Raw genomic sequence first — 24,276 nt, 5'->3', positions numbered from 1 at the left:
ACTGACTGTAGAAACAAAATCTATAAAGCCACCATCTCTCCCTCATTTTTGAGAGTGTAACCATAAACATAAAAAAAAAGAAGGCATCCAAAGGTCATGTATAGTTCATTTAAAAAATATACTCTCTTCTAATGTGTTGTCTTTCTCTCTTTACATGATAGTTTGCTTTTCTCATTAAAAAAATAAATTGAAAACTTTTACTGATGAAGAGGTTTTCAGCACCTCAAAACCCTCCAAAATCCCTCTCTTTCCAAAAGCACACTTACTGTTTTTGGCATGAAGGGGATCAGTAAAATCTACAGTTGGACGCCTCTCCCACAAAACAAGCTACATTCACAATATGAATTGAATTAATTTAAGTACAGGCATGCACTTGACCAGAGTATGGTATTTTCATAATAAAAGCCATCCACTACCTTTTATCAAGCATGTGAATATCTTGCAATTAATTAATTATGTGTTTTTTACTATTTACCTTCTTCAAATATACTTTTATTTCTCCTGCACACATGCTGCGGTGTCTAAAGTTGCATTTTAATCACCACAATAAAATTGGTAACAAAAGTTTTACCCAACACTGTGACCAACATCAATACTTCGGTCATGTAAATTAAACAAAAATCACCAAGCAGGATAAGTTTTAGACAGTACTACATAATATCATAAAACATATGTTCGACAGGGTTTAACACTATTTGTGGAAGTTTACATCCATTCATTCACAAGCCTTGGAATGTATGTTATTCATGCTTCACCATCATGGATTGCCACGCATATCAAGAACCAAGTTTAGGAACAACACTGGCAATTGCTCAAGAAAGAATATACATATAAATAAGAAGACAGATGCTAAATAAATATCAGAGAGAAAGATAAAGATAGGATACCTGATGACCCCGACCTTGTCTCTGAAGATCGGTTCCATCTTCATAAGGGTCACTTTCCATATCAGTTAAAGGGTCACTGATCACCTCAACTGGAAGGCGTCGACTTAGTCTCTGTGCTGCTGCTGTGCTTGCCACAATTAATGGCTCACGTCTTCGCAAGCGCCCCTCAATATCCTCAAAATCTTTATGCTGAACATGGAAAACTAATTTACTCGGAATTACAGGAAGAAGAGAAAATAATTGTTTCTTAATATGTAAGAGGTCTATAAAATAAAATTGTGAATTTATAGTATGCGCAAAAAGAGAATAAAATAGAGGAGACCCGCAAGCGATGCTTCAGTAGAAGTTTATGAATTGATGGAATGAAAATAGTGAAATCCTCCCCAAGAGCTATAGCCAAACAACAAAGTGCATCAACAGCATCTTTACGGAGTTCGTCATTCTTTCTGTCATAAAATATTCAGATGACATAAAAAATGCAAAAGTTAGATAAACATTATATCAGTTAAAATACATAGCATGGTCAAATATAAGTACGCATGAACTGGTAAAAATCATATATACCATATAGATGTTCCTTGAAAATTATGGAATGTGTATATCTTTAGTTTTTCCCTCTTATTTTGTTTGTCCTGCTCCTTTTCATTCTTGAAACTTACCTTGGAATGAATGATGAACATCTTAAAACTTTATATTACTCTAAATGTACGTTATTATTATCATTTTTAAATGGAAAAGAGAAGCATTATTTGATTGAGAAAGACTAATACAGCATACAAGGACTAGAATCCTCCCAAAAAAAGTTTTAAAAAAAGGAAAAAAAGCTGACATCATTTACTCAAAGATAACCAGCTAATCTTCAGCCTAAGTAGACAAAGAAGAACCTTTGAAATGCCCGTACAACTTAGCCCAACCAGATGCCAAAAAATTGCTTAAAAAAAAACCAGACACCAAAAATGAGTTTTTGCATGTAATCTAATTAACGTGAACATTTTAATCTCTAGAGCATATTAAGCTGACGCACTTTCCTGCCGAACTTTTCTCTTGACGGTTTAGAGTGATCAGAAGCAAGTATTATCTTCAACAGAAAACTATGAAGCCAAAGCTAGGACTAAGGCCCCAATACTACATTTCTCAAGTATATGATTCCTTTTTATCTGAGAACTATCTGCATTTGAATTCGTCACTGCAATTGCACACGCTACGACATCTTTTGGTTATGGCAAGTCCAGATGGGCAACTGAGCCTGTTAGTGGTGGTGGTTGGTGTTATCAGCAGAAACTAGTATGGTTGTCACAATTAAGCAGGAAGAATAGGACTAGCTGTCAGTGAAAATTAGTTGTTATTTGAATTAGGAGCAATTAGATGTTTGAATTCCCGTAATTTCCTCTTTTGTAATGTTAGTAACATGGCAAAGCCTTTGTCTACATCCAGCAAACCTACAAAAAGGTGCAATATGCCAGCTAGCGACTGGTCTTGTACCATGTACCAGAAAAAGTTATGAAAAAGCTAAGAATTATTCCTACACTGTCTGCACTCTTACCTTCTGAATTCTCTCCCATCTTCTTTTATTATTATTCTTCTTCTCTACTTTCTACCCTTACCTCCCTTCGTCCTCCCTCAGAACCTTTATCAAGCCAGCCTTGGCCAACTCAAGAGCCAATTGTCTGACATATGGTTAGTCATGTTGTTGTCAACTTCTTGCTTCTCCTCTCTCCCTTTTCTTTTTTTTTCCTCAAAAAAGGTGGTAGGTGTTTGTTTGGTGGTAGAAGTGCAAAACTAATGGGCCAAGATACACTAGACTCTGGTACCAACTGATACAAACTGGAAATGGGAATAGGATTGCTTGATTTCATTCAAGCTTACATGGGTGCTTTGACAACAACCAAACTAGACAAATAACAAAGAGGTCACTAGGTTTCACTTGAATCCACCACAAAAATAGAATTTTTAGATTTCATTAAAGAGTAATATAGAATTCATTAAGAATTGAGTGTTTACTTTACAACCCACAAGGCTCACATATTTATAGTGTTCCTAACTAATCCTCAAAGAACAATGATTACAATGCCGGACTAATTTAATACAATTCGTAACTAAGTAAAAAGACAAATCATAACTGATCTAGAATATAAATCATAAGAACTTAGGAAAGTAATTAAAAGAATACTAAACTATTGACCTATTCAGGAATATAAATCTAAAACAAACATCCATACTTTAAATAATAATAGTAGTACTATTTTCTTTGCATGATAAAACTTTCCTTCCATAAATTTAATCACTGATGGTCCTGATTTTGGCCTGGTGATAGTTGAATCTTGGAACATTTAAACTTGGATTCTAATTGGTGCATCTAATAAATTATATCAAACATTTCTTTTTTGACATAAAAATTATATCAAAGAACCACAGTTTTCTCTTAAAAATGCATATCATTTTGGCCTGGTGATAGTTGAATCTTGGAATATTAACTTGAATTCTAATTCGTGTATCTAACAAATTATATCAAAGATATACCACAGTTCTCTCTTAAACATGCATATCCAAAAGAAAGCCAGATCTTCAATTACATAATTTTTTTTCTTGAATAACAATTACGTAGTTTAAAATCAATGTAAGTGTAGACTAACCCATCCAAGACTAGCTTCAAGTGATGCACAAGGGCAGAGATGTGACCAGTAACCTGAAAGGAGAAAAGGATGAATGGAAACCGTAAATCAAATAGCAGCAATTTGAGCAAATAGGACCTAGGGACAAAGAAATTCTATCTTGTAAGTTGAACTGAGAGTAGATTGGCTATTAACCTGTACACGAGGGATCAACCTTGTCAGAGTTTTGATAGAAGCACGCCTTATATCTACTGATGCATCCATCTTAAACAATCGAATAAGTGCAGGAAGAAGCAGATGCATATGTTCATCCAATGTCCCTATGATGTTATATTGAAAAGGCTTAAAGATCTATCCAAAGTGAGATACGTAAAGATAAAAGGGAGAAAGAAATGCACTATGTTACATCACTCATTTTATCACTGTCAGACTTCAGTATCAAAATCTGGTTCTTTTCTACACTCTCGAATAGGAGTCCATAGAAACAACATTTAGATGCCATGGGATATCTGATCTTCCCAGTCATTTCAGTTTAAATTTATGAAGTCAGAGATGAAACTTCACCCTCAATGCTAAAAAAGAATGTTGTATCCTCTCTCCAGTTAAAAAGAGAGAAAAGAGCAGAAAAAGATTACCCCTGTACAGTCCTTAACTTCCTTCCAAAGAACACAATATGGTAATTCATCCATTTGTACATGAATTCCAAACCTTCAAACTTTAAGAAAAGCCACATTTTCATTTCATTCTTAAACCTCATGTTCATTTTTCCAATTCACTTTTGGTTGCGTTCAACATGATAAAATCTCTTTTTACACCACAAAAAAATAACTTCAAGCCCTTACATATACTAGGGCAAACCCCTAGCACTAGTCGCCAAATGAGGTGGGTTGCTCAGAATCAATATTAAATATTATTTCAATCTATCCCACCCCTGAAAACTATATTAATATGTGTGTATGTGCGAGCGCGCGCACGCGCGCGTGTGTGTGTATTTAGATATTTCCTCTCCATTCTTAACTTTTCTCAAAATACATACACTGGATATGACAATAAGGTCATAAAGTACGTGTATTGGACATAGTGAGCCAAGGCACTCACTATTCTCCTCTTACTATTTTAAGGGTTTCACCCAGATGATATTAGACATTTGAGTACCAAAGTTATGTAAAGTACAATTTCAAGAACAATTTTTTTCCCACAGAAAATAATAGTGGATTACACGAGGGACTTTCAGATTTTGGCATAATTTCAATCGAGTCTATAATATTTAAAAAATAAAAACAAAGGCCATTTATAACAAATATATTTGTCAACTCGATCTACCCTCTTGACAAACGTAAACTATTAAATATCTTTCACCGGCCAATTAAATGATTATAAAAAAGAAAAAGGAATATAGCGAGCAAATTACATTTGAGAAACACAAAAGATCACAGTTTCTATTCAAACAATTAAGAACCACCAAGAGTGTAACAGAAAATATGAAAGAAAACCCATTGTTCAAATAGTAATTGAGAAAAAATATATATCATATATATTTTTTCTCAATTATCATATATATTAATTGGCGTATGCCGCTTAAAGCGGTGAGTACACGGTATTCTTTAGTAATATAAAGGTATTTTTTTGCAAAAGTTCTTCAAGTGCAGCCAATTTCTTTAAAGGGATGTTTATCAACTTGGCAAAGAGATCAGATCCAAATTTTCATCTACAGCTTTTTGTTTTTCTCTCTATGTTGTTTTCTGGATTTCTTTCTTTATTTTTTTCACCGAATGATCCTTTATTCTCATCTTCCTTTTATATTAGCTTTTTTTTCTTTATATAGAAATATATATAGATATTGAAAAAGAGATACAAATAAGGGGATTAGGTATCCTCCAAAAGAAAACCAAACAAAAGAGAGAGACTAGATAATTATTGGAGACAATAGGGAGCTAATCTCAATAAAAACTGATTAAGAAAACCATTAAAGTATCTCTTGACCTCAACCCAAACAAGAACCAAAAAAACAAACTTATACAAGAATAGGAAGAAGGCAGATTAGGTATTAGTCCTTTCTCACATCATTAAATTTCTTCTTTTATTGAAAAAGAAAAACCTTTTTCCAGAAAATAAAAAGAAAAGAAAAACAAAATTGCATTTTTGGGTTGCACTTGCCCCCTTGGTTGCAACTATATCAAAAACAACAAAGACCACCAACATAATTTATCCCAAAACATAAATTCCATCTCATTAACTTTTGGAACCAACCAATAGGTGGAAAGGAAATTCAATCCATTATCCATTATCTATAGAGATATTCCCCTGGATAGTTGTCTAATAACCACATTCTTGCACTTCAAGGTGGTTTCAACACTTTGGAATAAGTTGTTTTCCCTCTTCGTCAAATGTTGGATTTGCCCACCCATTTTTGAAGTGCTCTTTTCACCTATTTGGAGAAGTTGTGTCAAGAATGAAGAGCATCTTGATATGGAGAGGCTCACCTTCTGCTGGATGTTGAATTTTATGGTCAGAATGTAACTAAAATTTTTCATCATCGTGCTAATTTATGGGCTAAAGCACAGGGTATCTTCAAGGATTAGCTTTACCCACTTTGCCAAAGAATTGGGAGGCTGTCTTACACAAAAATCACTCTCCTTTCCGCTTTATTCTTTATTTACTGTGCTTCTTTTTTGTGTGAGGATACTTGATCAATTTTCCTTCTATTCCCCGTCCTGCTTAGGTTATTTTTATCTTAAAGAAAAACATATCCATTATCTACCCTTCTCCCAAATTACTTCAGTATTTCTACTTCATTTTGTTATAGATTCTAAATATATTATATCCAATATGGACCAATTTTTTCCAGTTTCCATGCACTCTTTTCCGACCGACATTGCAGAAGTTCAACAAGTCACAAGCTAAGTAGTAACCCAAAGTCATGTCTAGAAACAAGTACTAACCGCCAAACACCTCAAGGGTGTGAAGTATATCTAGGACATAGGTGTAATCATTACACCTTTCTGCATCACTTAGAACTTGAATGCAACAAGGAAGGATATCAGGAAGATATGTCCTGAACTCATCGTTGAGAGCCAAACAAAGCTGCTCCACTAGATGCAAAACCTAATACACACGAGAGAGAATTATGAATGCACAAGTGTAAAAGCATTTATAATCAACATAAGACTTGCAGATAGCCTCGTAACACGTAAACAACAAAAGAAATTACCGGAAGTCCACGTGAAGGGCGATTGGCAGCTGGCACACAGAATGATGACCACAACTCAGAAATTAGAGAGAGCAACTCTGGCAAATATTTACGAATATGCTGCAACAACATGAAATTCCTTTTTTATTGATAAAATAAGAAATTTATTAGGTAGAAGAGTACTATAACCAATGGGAGGATAAGATTTCCTCCAACAAAGAGAGAAGTGGGAAAGTCAAAAGATAATAGCAACCCAATCCCTTTGCAACGAAATAAAGAAACCCACATAAAAACCATGGGCTCGGGGGCCGCAGCCAGACAAAAAACACCATTCAACCCCAAACAATGACCGGAATTAGGCATCTGATCTAGAACACTGAAGGGGAAAAAGTAACATTTTTTTTTATTTTAAAACAAAACACATGCGAAAAGTATACCCTTTTTAATCAAAAAAGAATATTACTATCTTAGAGGTGCCCCATGTGGGTGCTGCCTGAATATATAATGTCATCTATAATTAATTGCATGTTCAAACATCAATAAGGTCTACATCAATAAGGTCTAAGTCATGTGGGAAACAAAACTTAACTTCTTTTTTTTTAGATAAAAACATGTATATTACGTATATGGCACCAAGGGGTGTCGCCCCTATACAAAATATTTACATGTCAGTTAGTACATTGAAAACCCTCCCAAAATCATCCCACCCATGTATATCATGACCTAGAATTACAGTCCTAATACTATCTAACCACCTATTTCTAATTCTTCCAATATCCCTCACACAGCCATTAAACGTTCAATTATTTCTCTCTTTCCACACCACCCAAAAAAGAATTAAAGGAATAAGTTTAACAAGATTTAACCTTTTACCAATCCCTCCCCAAGCTCAAAGTTCACTTTGTACCGAGCCCCCAATCATCCAATTATTATCCAATAAACTGTACATCATATTTCATAAACTATACGTCACCAGACACCAAAGGAGAACATGGTTGCAAGATTCAGCAGCTTCCACGCATAGATAACATCCATTGACGATAACGTGACCCCTTCTCATCAACTTGTCAATAATAAGTACGTATTCCCAACCCGCTTCCCAGGCAAAAAAAGCAATTATTGGCAGCGCCTTCACTTTCCAAATCTGGAAATCCAGAAATTTCAAACTATCACTCACCCTAGTGGTCAAATAGTCATAGGACTTAACTGTAAAGATGTCATCTTTCTTGAATTTTCAAACAGCCTTATCCTTATAAGTTTCCAGGTGCACATCAGCTAGAACTTGAAGGAGCCTTATAAACTCATCAATCTTTCAATCATTCAGATTCCTAACAAGATTCATGTCCCAACCACTCCTCTCATCCGCCTCTCTAAAAACCTCATCTACCACCACATTCTTCCTCATGGCTTGATTATAAACTCTTGGAAATTGGTTCTTAAGATTACCCCTCCCAAACCACTCATCCTCCCAAAAGTTAATGATATTACCCCTCCCAAGCTTCCATTGAATACCCCCCCCATGAACTGAGACATCCCTATACTAATACCCTTCCATAATCTCACCCCATGAGGCCTAGCAATCACTCTACTACTCCCTCTCCCAACAATATCCCCCCACCTCACCCCAATGACCTGACACCACAACTTCCCCTCTTCCGAAAGGAATATCCAAAACCACTTCCCCAGTAAAGCCTTATTCAAATCCACCAGGGACCGGAGACCTAAACCTCCCTTGGACCTAGGTTGTTTCACATCCTCCCACTTTACCAAATGATATTTACAGCTTCTATCATCATCCCCCTATAAAATGCAACATTGAATATTCTCCACCTTCTTCGTAATTTTCATAAGAATAGTCAAACCTAATAAAAAATAAATAAGAAGATTTGTAAGAGTACTTTTGATAAGAGTTAATCGCCTCCCTTTAAAAAAAAAGTTTATTTTCCAATCCACAAGTCTCCTCTGAAATAAATCAATCACCGTGTCCCAAGATTTCACATCTTTATATTTAACACCCAAAGGTAGACCCAAGTACTTAATAGGCAATTGAACAGGTTTGCACCCAAGGACCCCAGCCAAACAGTCACCACCACCCTTGCTACCCAACATCACCAACTCAGACTTATGCAAATTTATGTTCAGCCTAGAAACTGCTTGAAAACACAATAGAATGCATCTCAGATTCATGTTCATCTCCTCATCCGGTTGGCAAAAAACCAATATATCATCCGCGAAGAACAAATGTGAAACTTCCATTTGACCCCCACCTCTCCCGACCACAATAGCTTTTAACAGATTCTCCTCCCTAGCTTTCTCAAGAAATCTGTTTAGAGCTTCCATGACAATAATGAACAAGAGTGAAGATAGAGGATACCCTTGTCTCAAGCCTTTAGAAGTCTTGAAAAAAGAATGGCCACCATTAACCATCACCATGAACGAAGCAATACTAATGCAAGTTGTCATCCATTTCCTCCATTTCCTACCAAACCCAAACCAACAGAACATATAGTAAATAAAATCCCAACACACATGATCGTACGCCTTTTCCATATTTAATTTACATAAAAACTCTTCCTCCCCCCTACCCACTACCTCACTAACCACCAAAACGACATCCAAAATCTGTCTTCCCTCAACAAACATATGTTGACACTCACCAATCACTTCCCCAAGCACCCAGATTAATCTTCTAGCAAGAACTTTAGAGATTAGCTTATAGATACAACCAATCAGGCTGATAGGTTTGAACTCTTTAATGTCTTTTACACCCTCCATCTTAGCAATATACAATAAACATGGAGTTAAGAAATTTCACAAAAGTACCAGACCCCGAATATATTCACAAGTCTTCCTTGAGTAAAGGTCAGAACTCCTGCAGAAATTTCATATTGAAATCATCCGGCCCAGGGACTTTATCACCATTGCAAATTCTAAGACTGTCAAGCATCTCTTCCTCAGAAAACACCTTCTCAAGGCCGTATCTACTCAACTTGCTAATTTGTTTGAATTGAAGCTCATCCAACTTCAGTCTCAGCTCAAACTCTGCTGTATACAGCAGTTGAAAAAGGTTCACCCTCCCTCAAATTATCATTACCCGAGACATGATTGTTGTCAATTAGCATTTGCATCACCCAAATGGACCCATTTAAATCATTTTCACTGCTCATTTTATCAAGTTCCCTACTGCCCACAACCACATTATCCTCAAAATCCATATTACAATCATCATACCTCCCCTAAATCAACATCAGAGCAAGTTCATTTTCGTCATTGGCAGCACATACCTCCGTTTGACCATCAACAGACACCAAACTAGAAGCATCCCCGGCCAGCAAAGTCGGACCACCAGACCCGACACTTCTTCCATCTACTTCTTCCAGCAGTATGTCTCCACCTCCTTCCTTATCAGATTTTCGGTCCCCCTTGCCAAAAACTTCCTCTTCCTCTGTGCCATCCTGCCTCGAAACACGACAGATCTCTAAACCCGCCTCCATCATCGCCACCTGCTCGTCATTTTCTTTCTCCCCCTCAACTTCTCTTTCTTTCTCAACTAATTTTTCCTCCTGAACCGGTTCAGAGCAGCAGTTCAGGTTTCAGTTCACCGGCCTGTACACCAGCCCTCGGGCTTATCTTTAATCTGGACTCCCTTCTAGGGCCTGGAACGTCAACCCATTTACCTTTCTCTAGCCATGTTAACCTACGGCCAAGTCTCAATCTGTTTTGTGCCCCAGAAGGCCCCTGATTCACTCTCATTAATTTAGTCCTCCCAAAACAACATCCCCCCTCCTACATTTTGGGTTGAGCGCAAACCATTCACAATTTGAAAATTGGACTTGGCCCCAACATGAGCCAAAAAAGTCTGTTGACCCCCAGACTCAAAACAACCACTACACCCTCCGTTTTGAACTTGACTTGGACTGGGTATAGATGCGGGTATGGGTTTCTTCTGCCTTACCCGAGGGTTCACCTGCACTGGGCATTTGAGGATCGCCGTGCATTCATGGTCTCCTTCTTGTTCACCCCAACTTCCATCTTCACTCCACAACATGAGCAGCTAATCGAAAATGTCCCTAGAGAAAAAAGACTCTTCGGGTCAGCCACAGTCCCCAGCCCTGAATCCGCCCTCCCTTTCCCTTTCACCCATACTGGTTCTACTAACTCAATCCTTTGAACTTCAAAAATTGCCTCCATTATCTGCCACCACCGACCTGCCTTCTCTCGCTCTGAAACGAAGATCCAGTTGAACCCCCCTCCTCCACCTACGTTACCTTCGGAAAGAACCAAGTACTCCTCTCCCCTAATCGAGCTTAGAGGCATCCAGAGGATACGGCTCCAACTCCACCTACATCTACCCCACCCTTCCTCTCCTCTCTCCCACCGAAATTCCTTGATACATCCCATGAGCCATTCAGCATCCCCCTTTTGATAGAGAATCAACTTTCAGACTCCCCTCCCATTTTCGAAAATTTGATTCCCTTCACCCTCTCCAAGCACATCAAATGAACTGTGCCCTACCACCAGAAACTTTTGAAGACCCGTAAACATGGCCCTATTCAGCAGCACCATCGTGGCCACATCGATGGTGTCAAATCAGCTCTCTTAGACTCTCTCCCTAAGTATAATAGAGAACAGAGTCTAAAGCTTCCATGTTATAAAATCCTCCAACAATGAGATAAGCAGAAAAGTAAAAGGAAAATAGCAACTCAATCCTTTTACAAGGAAATAAATAAACCCACCTAAAAAACCGGAGCCTCGGACCAAGGCCAGACTAGAAACACTACCCAACCCCAAACAATGACCTGAATTATCAAATTTGATCCAGACAATTAAAAGGGAAAAATACCATCCTTTTCCATTTGAAAACAAAACACATGAGAAAAAAATACCTACATACTTTTTTAATCAGAAAATAACATTACTACCTTATTCATGCCCCAACAGGTTCTGCCTATATAGATAGTGTCATATACAATTAATTGCATGTTAAACTATCAATAAGGTCTACACTGACGACCTATCATGTGGGAAACAAAAACTAAAAACAGGTATGGGGCTAAAAGAACCTAAACGTATGTATTACCTGACGCACGATAGAGACCAAAGTTCCAAGCTTCCATGTTATAAAATCTTTTAGATAATCATCACAAGTGCGAACAGTTTGAAAGAGGTCAGGCAAAACCTGCAGAAAGAAAGACAATTTAGAGAGCAAAAAAGGTAGATAGCCTAGTGCACTTAACAAAGACTAACAAAAAGAGATACAAAGACAAATTAGAAAAAATTAGACAGCTATACAAAAGCAATCTTCTATAGGACAGGTGTACTTCTCTGTACCTGAAATTAACGATTATGATGGATTAGCAGTTACAATATTAGCTACGCCTACAATGTGGTTATTAGTCAATAGGAACGCAGACCAGCATTAGATTTCTAGATGTTACAGAAAGAACTTTTTAATGATGGCAGATATTATCACGAGTTCATTTATAAAGAAAACCAACTAGGACAACAGTCCATACTGCAGAAGCAAAGAAGACACGAAGCAAATAGGTAGTTTCCACATGATGCCTTGTTTTTTATAGACTTAATCAATCATGCCAAGAAAATATTATGAAATAAAAATTCTATACGAACCTTGGGTAAGTACGGAACGCAACCAAGTCCCATTGACTAACCTCGCAAGGAAATAGTATTAAGGATATTAACATTTAAAACCATTAAGTGCACATATCAAAATCACTTCAGATGTCTAAAAGAAACCAAAAGAAAAATATTTTACATACCTTGAATATGAACATAAGAGATCCAACGACTTTTTGGTGGTAACTAGCTAGTGATGGATCCCTAAGAATTCTCATGAGAGAATTAATAGCAACCTAGATTCATTCAATAAAAGTGTTAATATAAGCACAATCTAGAAGTACAAATCAGATCAAAGATACTACCGTGGAATAATAATCCTCAGATGTAGCAAATGAAGGCCAAAGGTCCATCGGTAACTCATCCATTGATGGAATATGTTGACCAGAATCACTTGCGGCACGTGTAACTTCACCATGTGACCCTGACAAACTTTGTTGATTTCGCTTATGCAAATGGGGATCCAGAGCACCCATAATCCCAAGGACCTAGCAATACCCAAAACTAACGTTATCATGATAGATTATTCAAAGATATAGTCAAGAAATGTAATTCATTAGGAGCTACCTTTAACACTTCGCGTCTAGTGGACCACACCAACTCACCATTCAACAATTTCAAGAGTAAACCAAGCAGCAGCGGATATTCATTATACGGAGTTATCACATACCTGTCAAAATTGGGCAGAAAAGCTCTCTTTGAAAGTACAGAAAGAGATTATTATTTTTCTAGTAAGAAAAAAGGATTTACTATAGCTTCATCTTTCCTCTCTCTAACAATATTTCTTCTAATCCAAAAAAGAGATTTGCAAGTAAAACACCCAAGGAATCTGGGGATCAAAGTCCACAACCAGGTCTACTAAAAAAACAAAAGAATCAAGTGAAGTAAACAAACACATTAGATCCAACACTTTCCAGCCATTAAGGTTCCAGAACAAATGACACTTCCAAGACATATGGCCCTCTTGCTACAATATAAACAAGGAGATACTGTTGTGACAATACAGGAAAGCCTGTAATGATGAGGAAAGCAATTGTATAGAGGGTCCTCACTGTACCAAAAGTCAGCTCTAAACAGAAAAGGAGAACCATTCCTAGCACTTGAAAACCAATCAACAAAAGGGATAATATACCAAAGAGATGAATTGTCTCTATGAGCAGCCATTCCAGTTAACCATCTCTAGCATCTCAGCCATTCAAGCGAATACGATGTTAAAACAAAAACCATATAGATTGAACTATATCTTTTCAGTGTTTAACTTATATTAACTATTTCTTCTTCTCCGAAAAAAGATTATTCTAAAAAAAAAGCTATTTCCTGTTTTTCTCTCCTCCAAAAAAAAAACTATTTGTTGTTTTTTTAAACTTGCAAATGAAGCAACTACGAAACAGAATTGTAACAATCAATGGTCAGATTTTTTTCCGACTGTAAATACATTAATGCACATGGGCATGACAACAAGAGCACTGCAAGAAATATCACAATAATGAACTACATTGTCTAAACAAGAAATTCAATAAGAATAAACTTTTTCATAAATGAGAAAATTTTTATTGGGAGAAAGATATAATGTATATAAAAGTACTTTAGAAATTCTTCTATTCCTTTCTCCCAATTGTTCAAAAGATTGGAGCGGAACAAAAGCCATGGTACTCTTGGCTTTTCACTGCATAGGTACCATCCTAAAAAGGGAGCTTGCCAGATATTAGACCCACCACCACCCACCGGATAGTCAATCGACTAGTTGCAAGATCCCTTATCTCCTGTCCAGAGACCATAGAAGAAGTTGGTAAAAGGAGGATTAATTGTCACAGAGATAACCAGGCTGCAATTCATAATACAGAGCCTCTCCATAAGTATCCATGTCAAAATGCAGATCCATGACCCTTCCCAAACTTAGCACGTCATGCTGAGCATATTGGCTTCTAAAGAAAGTTTTCGAATATCAAATTACAGTTCAAAAGAAAAAAAAAACAATAGGATTTAACCAAGAATAACATCCTTGGAAATCTTTCCAACCATTTTGCCTCTTTATTTGGGTGAGCAAAACGTGATTCACAAAAGGCCATCAAGCATGTGAACACACTAAGCTCCCTGTCATTTCGAGAGAGGACAATTTCCCAAGAAGCTTCCCTCTCATTGACCACAAACGATCGCATGCTCTCACCTGAAGTGGGATCTTAGCCCATCTCCATTTTAAAACATGTGGACTCAGCAACCTAATTTTCTTCACTAGGTAAGAGATTGGTGGGTTTATTTTTATTAGTGGCATGAAGGATTAAGCTAATGAGGAAACTAAATTATCAAGAAGAAAAGAAAATCTAGAATAAAGAGGTGTTAGGAAATTCTAGGGTAAAAAGGAAAGATGTGTTCAGAAGAGGTATAAAGAGGTGGCAGAAATTTATATAGAACATGTTCACCACTGTGAATCAATCTTCAGGAGGAGCTATCCATTGCTTCTCATTTGACCTGGGTTTATATCTCTGGCTTTGCTGTTTTTCTTTGTTTTGCATGGTTTCCTACCGATAAACATTGGATTTATTGTGTAATGCACCTTTCTTTTGCTACCTTGGGGTTTTGATTTCTGTAATTGCTAATGGCCACTGTAATTTTTTTTCATTTGTTTGGACTGGAAATGGAATGAAACTATTAAAATTGACTTTCTTTTCTTGAAATACTTCAGAGCACATATTCTAGAATGGAGCTGAAGTAATAGATTTAGTCAGAAAAGTTCATGCCTATCTTTTCTCTTTTTCTTTTTTTTTCATGTGCGTTCATTCATTTCAAAACACCGAAAAACATGATTCCAAGGGAAAATCCAAGTTGCTCAAACAGTTGAACTCAGTAATACATAGTTTGGAGTTTAGAATAGCTATGACACCTAAAAACATGATATGTCATATCCTGAGTCCAAATATTATCAGCATCAATGACCTTCTGATTGAGAGGAAAATATTATTTCTCAAGTCCTAGAAAGCAAGTAATTTCAGTAGTCATCATTAATGCGAAATGACATGAGAAATCCATCACATACCCAGTGCTCTGAACTACTTGACCAAGTGTGGCAACGGCAACTTCACGTTTCGTAACAGCTGCTCCATCCAACAAAGCTTCAACTATTAAAGGCATGAGTTCGGAAATGTACTGCCTCATTGCAAACCCTCCCTAAACAGAAGTAATAACCCAGAAAAATTAAAATAGAAACATTCTGTTTCTCGTGTTGCTTTTTTTTTTTTGAGAGAGAGAGAGAGAGAAGAACTCCAATATGTTAATAAGCTTCATCTAAAAGGCTACAGAACCTTTCTCCCACTCAAAAAGCAGAAAATTTGTAGAAACCTCAATTCACAGGAAAAGATTAATGCATCTGTCAAAAATAACATGTATCATTCACAATCAAACAAGTGTACGCCACATAGACATGCATATATTTCCTTCACAAGTTGCAAAATTTATAGCAAAGATCAAAGTAGGATGTCCTAGACAATCAACCTAATATGGAAAATTCACCCACCACTCTGGCAAGGTCTCCAACGGTTACAAGAACTCCAGTGATGATGCCATTGTTGGCATTAACTCCAGTACCCTCACGAAGTCTAGCCACGAGTGCCTGAAAAATCAGAAAATTCACCCCATAAGAGAGTAAACAGCATTTGAAAATGGTTTAATAATATAAAGTCCACAGTATAATTGAAACCTTATGTATTGGTGCAACGTATGGGAGTATTAATCGTTCACAATTACGAATCAAACAACCAAGTAACTTTGCACTCTCTTCTTTACATTTGTTATCTGCACTGCTTACATGGTAACAGAAGTCAATATCTGACACTTCAAAGCATGTGACACTTTAATAAAAACAACATATAAAAAATGACTGTAAGACACTGGTAATTAACAGTATAACCCTTTCACATCACCTCTGCTCCAGATATGTTAGCAACTGTATGAGATGGCGACGAAGTGCTGGAAGCACATAGGCAGGATTTTTTTCTGACAGTCTCCCAGCAACTGAGATAGCATATTCTCGGACATCTAAATCCTGTTACAACAAATAAATTTGGAGTGATCTCACAGTTTACCATGAAGAACACAGAGACTGGAACAAAGAGCATATTCTTGCCAAAAGTTTACAAATGTCTCAAGCTCTAATGTAACATTCCGTAAAAGGAGAATGAAATTTGAAAGTGTTCTTCTTAGCTGACAGTCAGGAATAGAAACTTCATATATCTACCACAGCTAGATCCACAAGGTATGGAATTTCTTCAAAAATGTATGCACACAACATCTAAATTAGCAGATAAATATTCTAGTAATCAGTGTAACTTCTCCAACCCCACCCTCTAAAAAAGTGGAAGAAAAAAAGGTAGTGATACTCACAACCTAAAGTCATGAAAGACTTCTTTAAAAACATAAAATGTGGAACTAGGTTTGTCTGTTCATAGTAACAGAGGCAAGATTTATGTCGGGGTATACTACAAACGTGCATGGGTAGAGCTCAAAATGGGCCGGCAGCAAAGGGGACGTACATTCATGCACCCTAAACTCTTTTACGACCTCTCTCAACACCTTGTGATTTCCACTCCTAATACACATCTTGAAAATAGCTTCTTGGTGATCTAGCTGGTAAAAAAAACCAACTCACCAACTTGCTCACCATATGAAAAACATTTATAAGTATGAAGATTCCCTCGGCTATGATATCTGTGAACAAGCTCTTCGAGCTCAGCTGTAGCTTGTCATGATCTTTTCTTGCATAAAATCAAGAAAAATAAAGCACCTCAGATGATACCAGAAAACCAACTATGTAATCGATTCTGATATCTAGCAATTTGATAAGAAGGAAAATATGCAAAACGACTAAACTATAACCCCGACCCTTCTTGCAAATATACAGAATCTGGCTTTTCTTTTAATCTCCTTGCACTAAGATGTTAATCTACGGAGCAGTGCTCATGGAATTTCATTTGACTGATAATGAATTCTTGCATAAAGCAAACCCAAAATAAAATAAAGTAAGAATAAGAATAAGAATGGAAATAAAAATAATAATTATTTAAGCTTGCTAAATACTTTTGTTTCTCTAAAAAATGTAGGTATTGAATTTGACCCCCAAAAACATCTATTTTCAGATAACTATATCCATTAATAATAATGAAATTATCATCCTTTCATTTTGACTGAACAAAGAGTTACAAATTATATATTTATTAAACAGATAAATAAACTATGCAGCTTATAAGTTCATATTACTTAAACACCTCAAAAACTTTTTTTAATAAAACAATGCTATAAACTGATACATTCTTGAAAAACTTATAAAGTCTATAGCTTATAGGACAAAATATCTGTAACTGGCTTGTCATTAATTTAGCGATGCTGCTTGGTTAATCCTCATATCTCTTCTTTTTGGGGTCCTGTTGTAGAGAAGATTTTGAAACATTTGAAGGGTTGGAAAGGGGCTTTATTTTCCTTAGGGGTAAGATCATTATTTTCCTTAGCAGATAGAGTCACTTAATTGCGAACATGCCCATCAAGCATTCCCTTGAATTGAAGTTTGTGCGGCTTAAATTGTCTAGTCGAATTTTGTATGGTTAAAGCCCATTGACCCGTTTTAATAGGAGGCTATATAACAAGGATATAACATAACAGCCATATTAGATCATTTCCAGAAAATAGAAAATTAAATAAATGGACACATCATTTTTGTTATTATAAAATTGGAAGTGCAATGTGACATGTCCAAGTGTGAGGTGACCTAACAGCCATATTAGATCCTACCTCATCATTTAGAGCAGCAAAAATAGCACTCAAACTATCAGCCTGAGCTAGAAAATCATCAAATCCTCTATTCCCGTGCAATGAGGAAAAGATAGAATGACGGACAGTAACATCAGCATCTGCAACAGCCGCAATGAGAAGCTTTTCCACAAGCTGCAGAAAGCCAGACACCAACCTTTAGGCAAGTATTATGCATCTTATAAAAATCTATCAAATAATTCCTGACATCAGCGTAACAGACTATGTTAAAGTTGACATCATATCAATAATTTCTTGATGGTTCATACGGCCTAAGATGTGCATCCATATGTAAGTCAATACAATCTTGCATGTAGATAAATGAAAGATAAATATGTATATGTTATTTTGGGTTCATTTTGTTGGGTCATTACCTTATTAGAGATGAGGATTTTAAGAATGTCATTGACACTCTAACACACTTGTAAATATTTTGTACATGGGTGGTACCCCATTTTTGGTACCTTGTTAATATACACTTCCCATTTTTTATTTCAAAAAAAAAAAGATAAATATGTATATGCATGTGTCTAGGATCAAAGTTAACTAAGATTTCTTGGGCAAAGCTCTTGATATAGGCCTTGGCGACTAATAGAGAAGGTAACTAAGCATGTCTTCTCTTACTTATTTCCTTCTCAATGATGATTAATGGTCAACCTAGACCTTAGTTCAAAGGACAATATAGTGCACATCAAGGATATAATTTCTCTACATTCCTTCTTGACCTTCATGGTTTACCTCCTTCATAGAGTTATCATAAGGGGACAGAGCGGGGTCTGGTAACAGAAAAACAGTTTAACACGTGCGTACCTCCTCAACTAGACGCCTTCGCTTTCCCCCAGTCCGGCTTGACCTACTAGAACCATACTGTGTAGGTGCTAGACCAGAAAAAGAATTTGAAATCAATCTGCAACAACACAATGCAGCATCTTTCCTGGTCGTTCCGTCTTCATCATCCAAATATACAACAACTGATTCTCTTGCAAACTCCAGAAGCTCGTGGCCCTAAACAACAAATTGTCTCAGAACTAAACCAAATAGGCAGTGAAAATACAAATCCATGCAATTTATCAACACAAACCCTGAAATTGAAACGAGCAAGAGTCTGCAAAGCAAGTTGCACAAGAGCTGAACCATTAAGGTCTGATATTTGGGTTCCAATATTAATTGTACTTCCCCGAACAGAAGGGACAGCGGGCTTCACTTGAGAATAATGAGATTTTGAAAGAACTAAGGAAATGCAATCAAGTAGGCGATCTTGTATGGTTGGCAGCAAAGACGGAATACTGAAAAAACAATAAACAATTAGGAAACTAAAACCCCTTTTAAGGCATTGATATATAACTACACATAAGAACAGAAAGTCTGTGGATATTTTAGTTCACCTAATTGTTATTTGCTCCAGGGCCTCTACAAGTACAGGAGAAAGGCCAGCAGAAAACATAACATCCAGAAGCCCCCGAACATGAGGTTCCATTGCAGGCCCCATTGCTTTTGCAATGTTACCAACACAAGCCAGAGCCTCAAGTGAAGGTCTACCTCTACGCGGAGCAATCTAGTTACAGACATGCGGACAATCAGAGGTCTTCTTCCCAGTTATACTACAGCAGGAACCAACACATTCAAACTATAAAGAAAAAGTAAAACAAATGTCAGTACACATTCTTATTTACCCACCGCATCACGTAAGTGAGACATAATTGTCGGCAAATAATGGACAAGTTCTCCATCCAAAGCACCAGCCATCTCCCCAAGGGCAATGAACCCACTGGCACGCTCAGCTGGTATTCGCAGAACAGTGAGAATATGATTCATGCATATCTGCAGGACGTCACAACTCATATATAAACAAACTAAATAAACAGCACATATATGCAAAAGACACTTGAAAAACAAAACACTGTTAGAGCCAACATCATATTAAGACCAAAAATGACTGGAATTTTCCTACCGTTAAATAGTTTGTCACAAATCGATCACGCAGAAAATGAGCAATACGAGGCAGCAATGAAGTTATGCTTAGGCGAACAAGCCGATCACGGTGTTCTAGGTACCTGAGAACAATTTCAGCAACTTCTCTATACCTTGACATCATGAACTCACCCGTATTCCTGCAAGAGAAAGTTCCAGTTACTCCATGCTAAAAGAAACTACCTAATACCGGTATTAAGAAATAGCTTCTAGAGGATATTTGAGATTCCTTAAATAAGTACAATCAATTAAAGTACCTAGATGCCGATTTAAAGAAAAAGAATTTATATATTCAGACAGAAGTGCTTATCAGTAAGAAAGGGCTTATTACAATTTCAGTACTCCGTGTCTTTGTTTTTTAACATTTTCACATCAATTTATTAATTTTTTAGGCTATTATCATGTACTATTTTGGTTTTCTCCTTGAATTTCAATTTTTTTTTAAATAATCAATTTCAATTTATTTAGTAGCCTAAGCACGTGCAGATGCCCTATAAAAATCAAATGATCCTGTGTAAAATGATAAAAATCATGCAAGGAACTAAACAGCCATAAAAACCCACAAAATTCAAACTATAATAAGAGCAAACCATTGGGAAAATTGCACTTTACCTAAAAATAAGCACTAAGGTTACTTTTGTTAAGAAAATAAATATTTAGAAATAAAAATATAACATTTAAATCACTTCAAGCCCATTTAAAAGTAAGCACTAGTTATACATTTTTTAGAAAAAATAGAAAACCATATACAAAAAACATGAACCAAAAGGGTGGAGCCCGAGTACAAAAAAAAATAATAATAATAATAATAATTACAATGCTCTGAAGGACAAGGATCCAATAAATCTATAAAATCAAAACCATTCAAGGACTTGTCCTTGGGCAAAATATTAGAGATCCTAAACATGGTCCCTAATCTCAACAGAAGAAAACGAGACACCATCAAAAGCTCTCTTGTTCCTCTTTTTATAGATACCAAACAAATGATCAACTGAATGAGCAATATGATCTCCTTTTTTAACTTGATCACCTTAATGCCGGTCAAAATCCAAATTTCTTTCTTGACATCCTCAAGTATCTCCCAGTGGAGGTCAAGATTAAGTCAAATCCCAGAGTCTTCTCACAATCCAAATTTTGGTTTAGGAAAGTGTATAGGCAAGACTTCACAAATGCCGATCAAAATCCAAATTTCTTTCTTGACATCCTCAAGTATCTCCCAGTGGAGGTCAAGATTAAGTCAAATCCCAGAGTCTTCTCACAATCCAAATTTTGGTTTAGGAAAGTGTATAGGCAAGACTTCACAGAAAATTCACTCTTCTCGTCAAATTTCAAGACAAGCATACCATTGACCAGAGACTGCCTATTAGTTCCCTCCAGCAGTGCTGCAAAACACTGTTTATTAGCTTAACACTGTTGACAACAAACTTAGTTGGAACCTGAGCAAAAGTGGAAAGTCTCTGTTAAGTCTTACTACAGGTCTCTGGAAAATCATCCTGCTGTTTTGGCCGCTTTCCCTCGCAACCGGATCTGGAAATCTCATGCTCCTCCCAAAATTTCATTTTTTAGTTGGGAAGCCGCTAAAGGGGCATCCCTACTCTTGAAAATCTCATGAAAAGAGGGATAATCATGGCCAACAGATGCTCCATGTACAAACAGAATACGGAAACTTGCAATCACCTTTTATTGAGCTGCCCCATCATGCATATGCTGTGGTCTATGATTTTTAATCTCCTTGGTATTCAGTGGGTCATGGCGGGATCCGTAAAGGGTGAACTACTTGCTTGGGAGGGGATCAGAATGAATAACAAGCGTCTCAGACTCATTCCATTGACTGTGTTTTGGATTATTTGGAAAGAAAGAAACACTAGAAATTTTAAAGAAATAGAAACTAATTTTGTCACTATCAAGGATAAATGATTACATTATTTTGGATCTATTGTTCTTGGTCACAACCTTGATAGCTTGGAAGATTTTGGATCTATTGTAGATATTCTTACAGAGCTATAAATTCTTTTTTTCTTGTATATGGATGGCATCCCCTTGAGTCATTTCATCAATAGATCTTTCATATTTTTATTTCAAGAAGAAAAAAGCAGTGATGCAAGACTAATCCAGTCTTCAAACTCCAAATCATTGAGGTTCTAGATGAGAAGGATATTTCAAGAAGAATCATCACCACTCCCCTCTAAAATTCTTTAAACCTAACTTCTTCCATTAAAATCATCTTCCATCCTATCAAAAGATCTGCTTTTCTTTCTTTTTTTTATTGAAATAAAAAGTGCAACATATGTATCACTCATTTACAAAAAGAACTGACATTTCAGTTAGCATATTTATTAGGTCACTGATATTCTCTATGGAATGCAAATGTTGTTTCATTATCAACATAGCATACCTATTAGGTCACTGATATTCTCTAAGGAATACAAATGTTGTTTCATTATCAACACACCAAAGGATTGGAACCATCTCCCTCTAATTCTATCCACACCTGATCCACTCCCTCAAAAACTCTCCTAATCCTCTCCTTCCAAACAACCCAAAAAATATCCAAATGAATGAACCCCTAAAACTTCTTCCAACTCGCAATACCCTTGCATGCTCAAATTTCACATTTGACAGTGCCTGCCAACGCCCAGTTGTATCCTAGGATACCAAAGGCCATAGACCATAAGTTGTATGTAATAGGATGCCCAAAAAGAATGTGATCATAGGCCTCTACCGCATTCTTCCAAAGACAACACTAGTTCACCATAGTCTTCCCACATCTCATAAACTTGTCTATAGTTAAAATGCTCCCATGAGCTACTTCCCAGACGAAAAAAGCAATTCTTGGAGGTGCAATTAGTCTTTTTATCCGTTTAAATGAAAAAATTTCATCAAACTCTCTCTTAGTTAGACGTTTATAGAACAATCCCACAGTGAATTGACCTATAGGGCTAAGAGTCCACAAAGGTTGATCTTGATCCTTATTGAGTGAAATAGAAGATAAAATACTTGGCAATTATTCACATTCTTCTAGCTCTCAATCATTAAGATTATGCATCACATCCACCCAGCATTCCCTCTTGTACTCCCCCTCTTTGAATATTTCCCTAACAGAACTGTCTTATCACGTCTATAGCAAAAATACGTGAGAATCTCGCTCTCAAGATTTCATCATCAATTCAAATGTTGGACTAGAAGCATACTCTCTACCCATCACCCACTCTATCCATGGTACCAAACTTCACCTCAATTATTCTCTTCCATAAAATGCCTCCTTCCCTCAAAAAAGTCATAACTACTTCCCCTACAGAGCTTGCTTCATCTCATAGATTGATCTCACTTCTAGCCCTCCCTGATTCATCGGTCTTTTAATTTTGCCTCATGCCACCAAATGATATCTCCTCTTTTCCTGCAAATCACTCCATAGAAATCTGCTCAATATTGATTTTAGTTTTTTAGCTACATTCTTCAATATTGAGAGAAGGGACAGATAACAAATAGGAAGATTGGCAATTGTGCTTCTGATAAGAGTAGGCGCCCGCTTTTGGAAAGTGAACTCTCCAATTTCTTTCTTTCCACACCACCTGAAGTATAGCAAGAGGAATGAGATTCATATTTCTTTCCACCATTAATACTCTTTTAAGCCCAATCACATCCCTTACCGTACCAATCATTGCTCAACTAATCCCCAGTAACTCGTATGTCATGGTTCATAGTTTATATCCAAAAGGGCATCAAAGCAAGATATGATTATAAGCCCCTACCTCCCTCTTGCATAAAAAACGGTCGTTAGCCATAATCTTTCCCTTTCTCATTAATGTCAATAGTAAAAATACACTTATGCCCTACCTCCCACATAAAATAAGAAACTTTTGAGAAGCATTCACCTTCCAAATTTGCTAGAAAAGAAAACTAGTCTCTATACTATCATTCTCAACCAATTAATTATAGAAAAACCTAACCGAGAAAGTCCCTGTGGTATTAAGACTCCAAATTGGTTGGTCCTCTCGTCCATTGAGGCGAATGAGACTGTCTGTAGGAGAGACTCATACTCATTAATTTTTCAATCATTAAGATTTTTTATCACATCACATATTACTCCCTTTCCCTTTTCCCCTTCCCCCCACCTCCTCCCTCAGTATCTCTAAATAACTCATGGACTGACATATCCATGTCTCGTGCAATAACAAAAATC

The 24,276-nt window shown here is 36.6% G+C and overlaps 1 protein-coding gene across 5 annotated transcripts in view; it reads right to left on the bottom strand.

Moving 5' to 3' along the window:
• TOR (target of rapamycin) overlaps nt 1-24,276 on the bottom strand; it is an 81,149-nt gene that overhangs the window by 40,868 nt on the left and 16,005 nt on the right. For 4 of the 5 annotated variants that reach the window (XM_088222168.1, XM_088222165.1, XM_088222164.1 and 1 more), the window contains 21 exons: nt 20,074-20,233; nt 19,800-19,943; nt 19,508-19,677; nt 19,204-19,408; nt 18,933-19,127; nt 18,105-18,257; nt 16,244-16,365; nt 16,021-16,120; nt 15,838-15,933; nt 15,361-15,491; nt 12,894-12,996; nt 12,632-12,814; nt 12,470-12,562; nt 12,321-12,356; nt 11,770-11,868; nt 6,711-6,809; nt 6,442-6,604; nt 3,695-3,819; nt 3,521-3,573; nt 1,210-1,333; nt 888-1,076 (listed from right to left, as the gene is read on the bottom strand). In XM_088222168.1, the coding sequence (XP_088078294.1) occupies nt 888-1,076; nt 1,210-1,333; nt 3,521-3,573; nt 3,695-3,819; nt 6,442-6,604; nt 6,711-6,809; nt 11,770-11,868; nt 12,321-12,356; nt 12,470-12,562; nt 12,632-12,814; nt 12,894-12,996; nt 15,361-15,491; nt 15,838-15,933; nt 16,021-16,120; nt 16,244-16,365; nt 18,105-18,257; nt 18,933-19,127; nt 19,204-19,408; nt 19,508-19,677; nt 19,800-19,943; nt 20,074-20,233 (2,743 nt within the window). Of the gene's footprint in view, nt 1-887; nt 1,077-1,209; nt 1,334-3,520; nt 3,574-3,694; nt 3,820-6,441; nt 6,605-6,710; nt 6,810-11,769; nt 11,869-12,320; nt 12,357-12,469; nt 12,563-12,631; nt 12,815-12,893; nt 12,997-15,360; nt 15,492-15,837; nt 15,934-16,020; nt 16,121-16,243; nt 16,366-18,104; nt 18,258-18,932; nt 19,128-19,203; nt 19,409-19,507; nt 19,724-19,799; nt 19,944-20,073; nt 20,234-24,276 lie in introns of those variants that run through there. The other variant, XM_088222169.1, reaches the window with a different exon arrangement.

Source organism: Carica papaya, chromosome 6 (assembly GCF_054855325.1).
Source record: "Carica papaya isolate Zhongbai chromosome 6, ASM5485532v1, whole genome shotgun sequence".
Classification (NCBI taxonomy): domain Eukaryota; kingdom Viridiplantae; phylum Streptophyta; class Magnoliopsida; order Brassicales; family Caricaceae; genus Carica; species Carica papaya.
The sequence above is the reverse complement of the archived record's forward strand: the minus strand, read 5'-3'. Positions and strand labels throughout refer to the sequence as shown.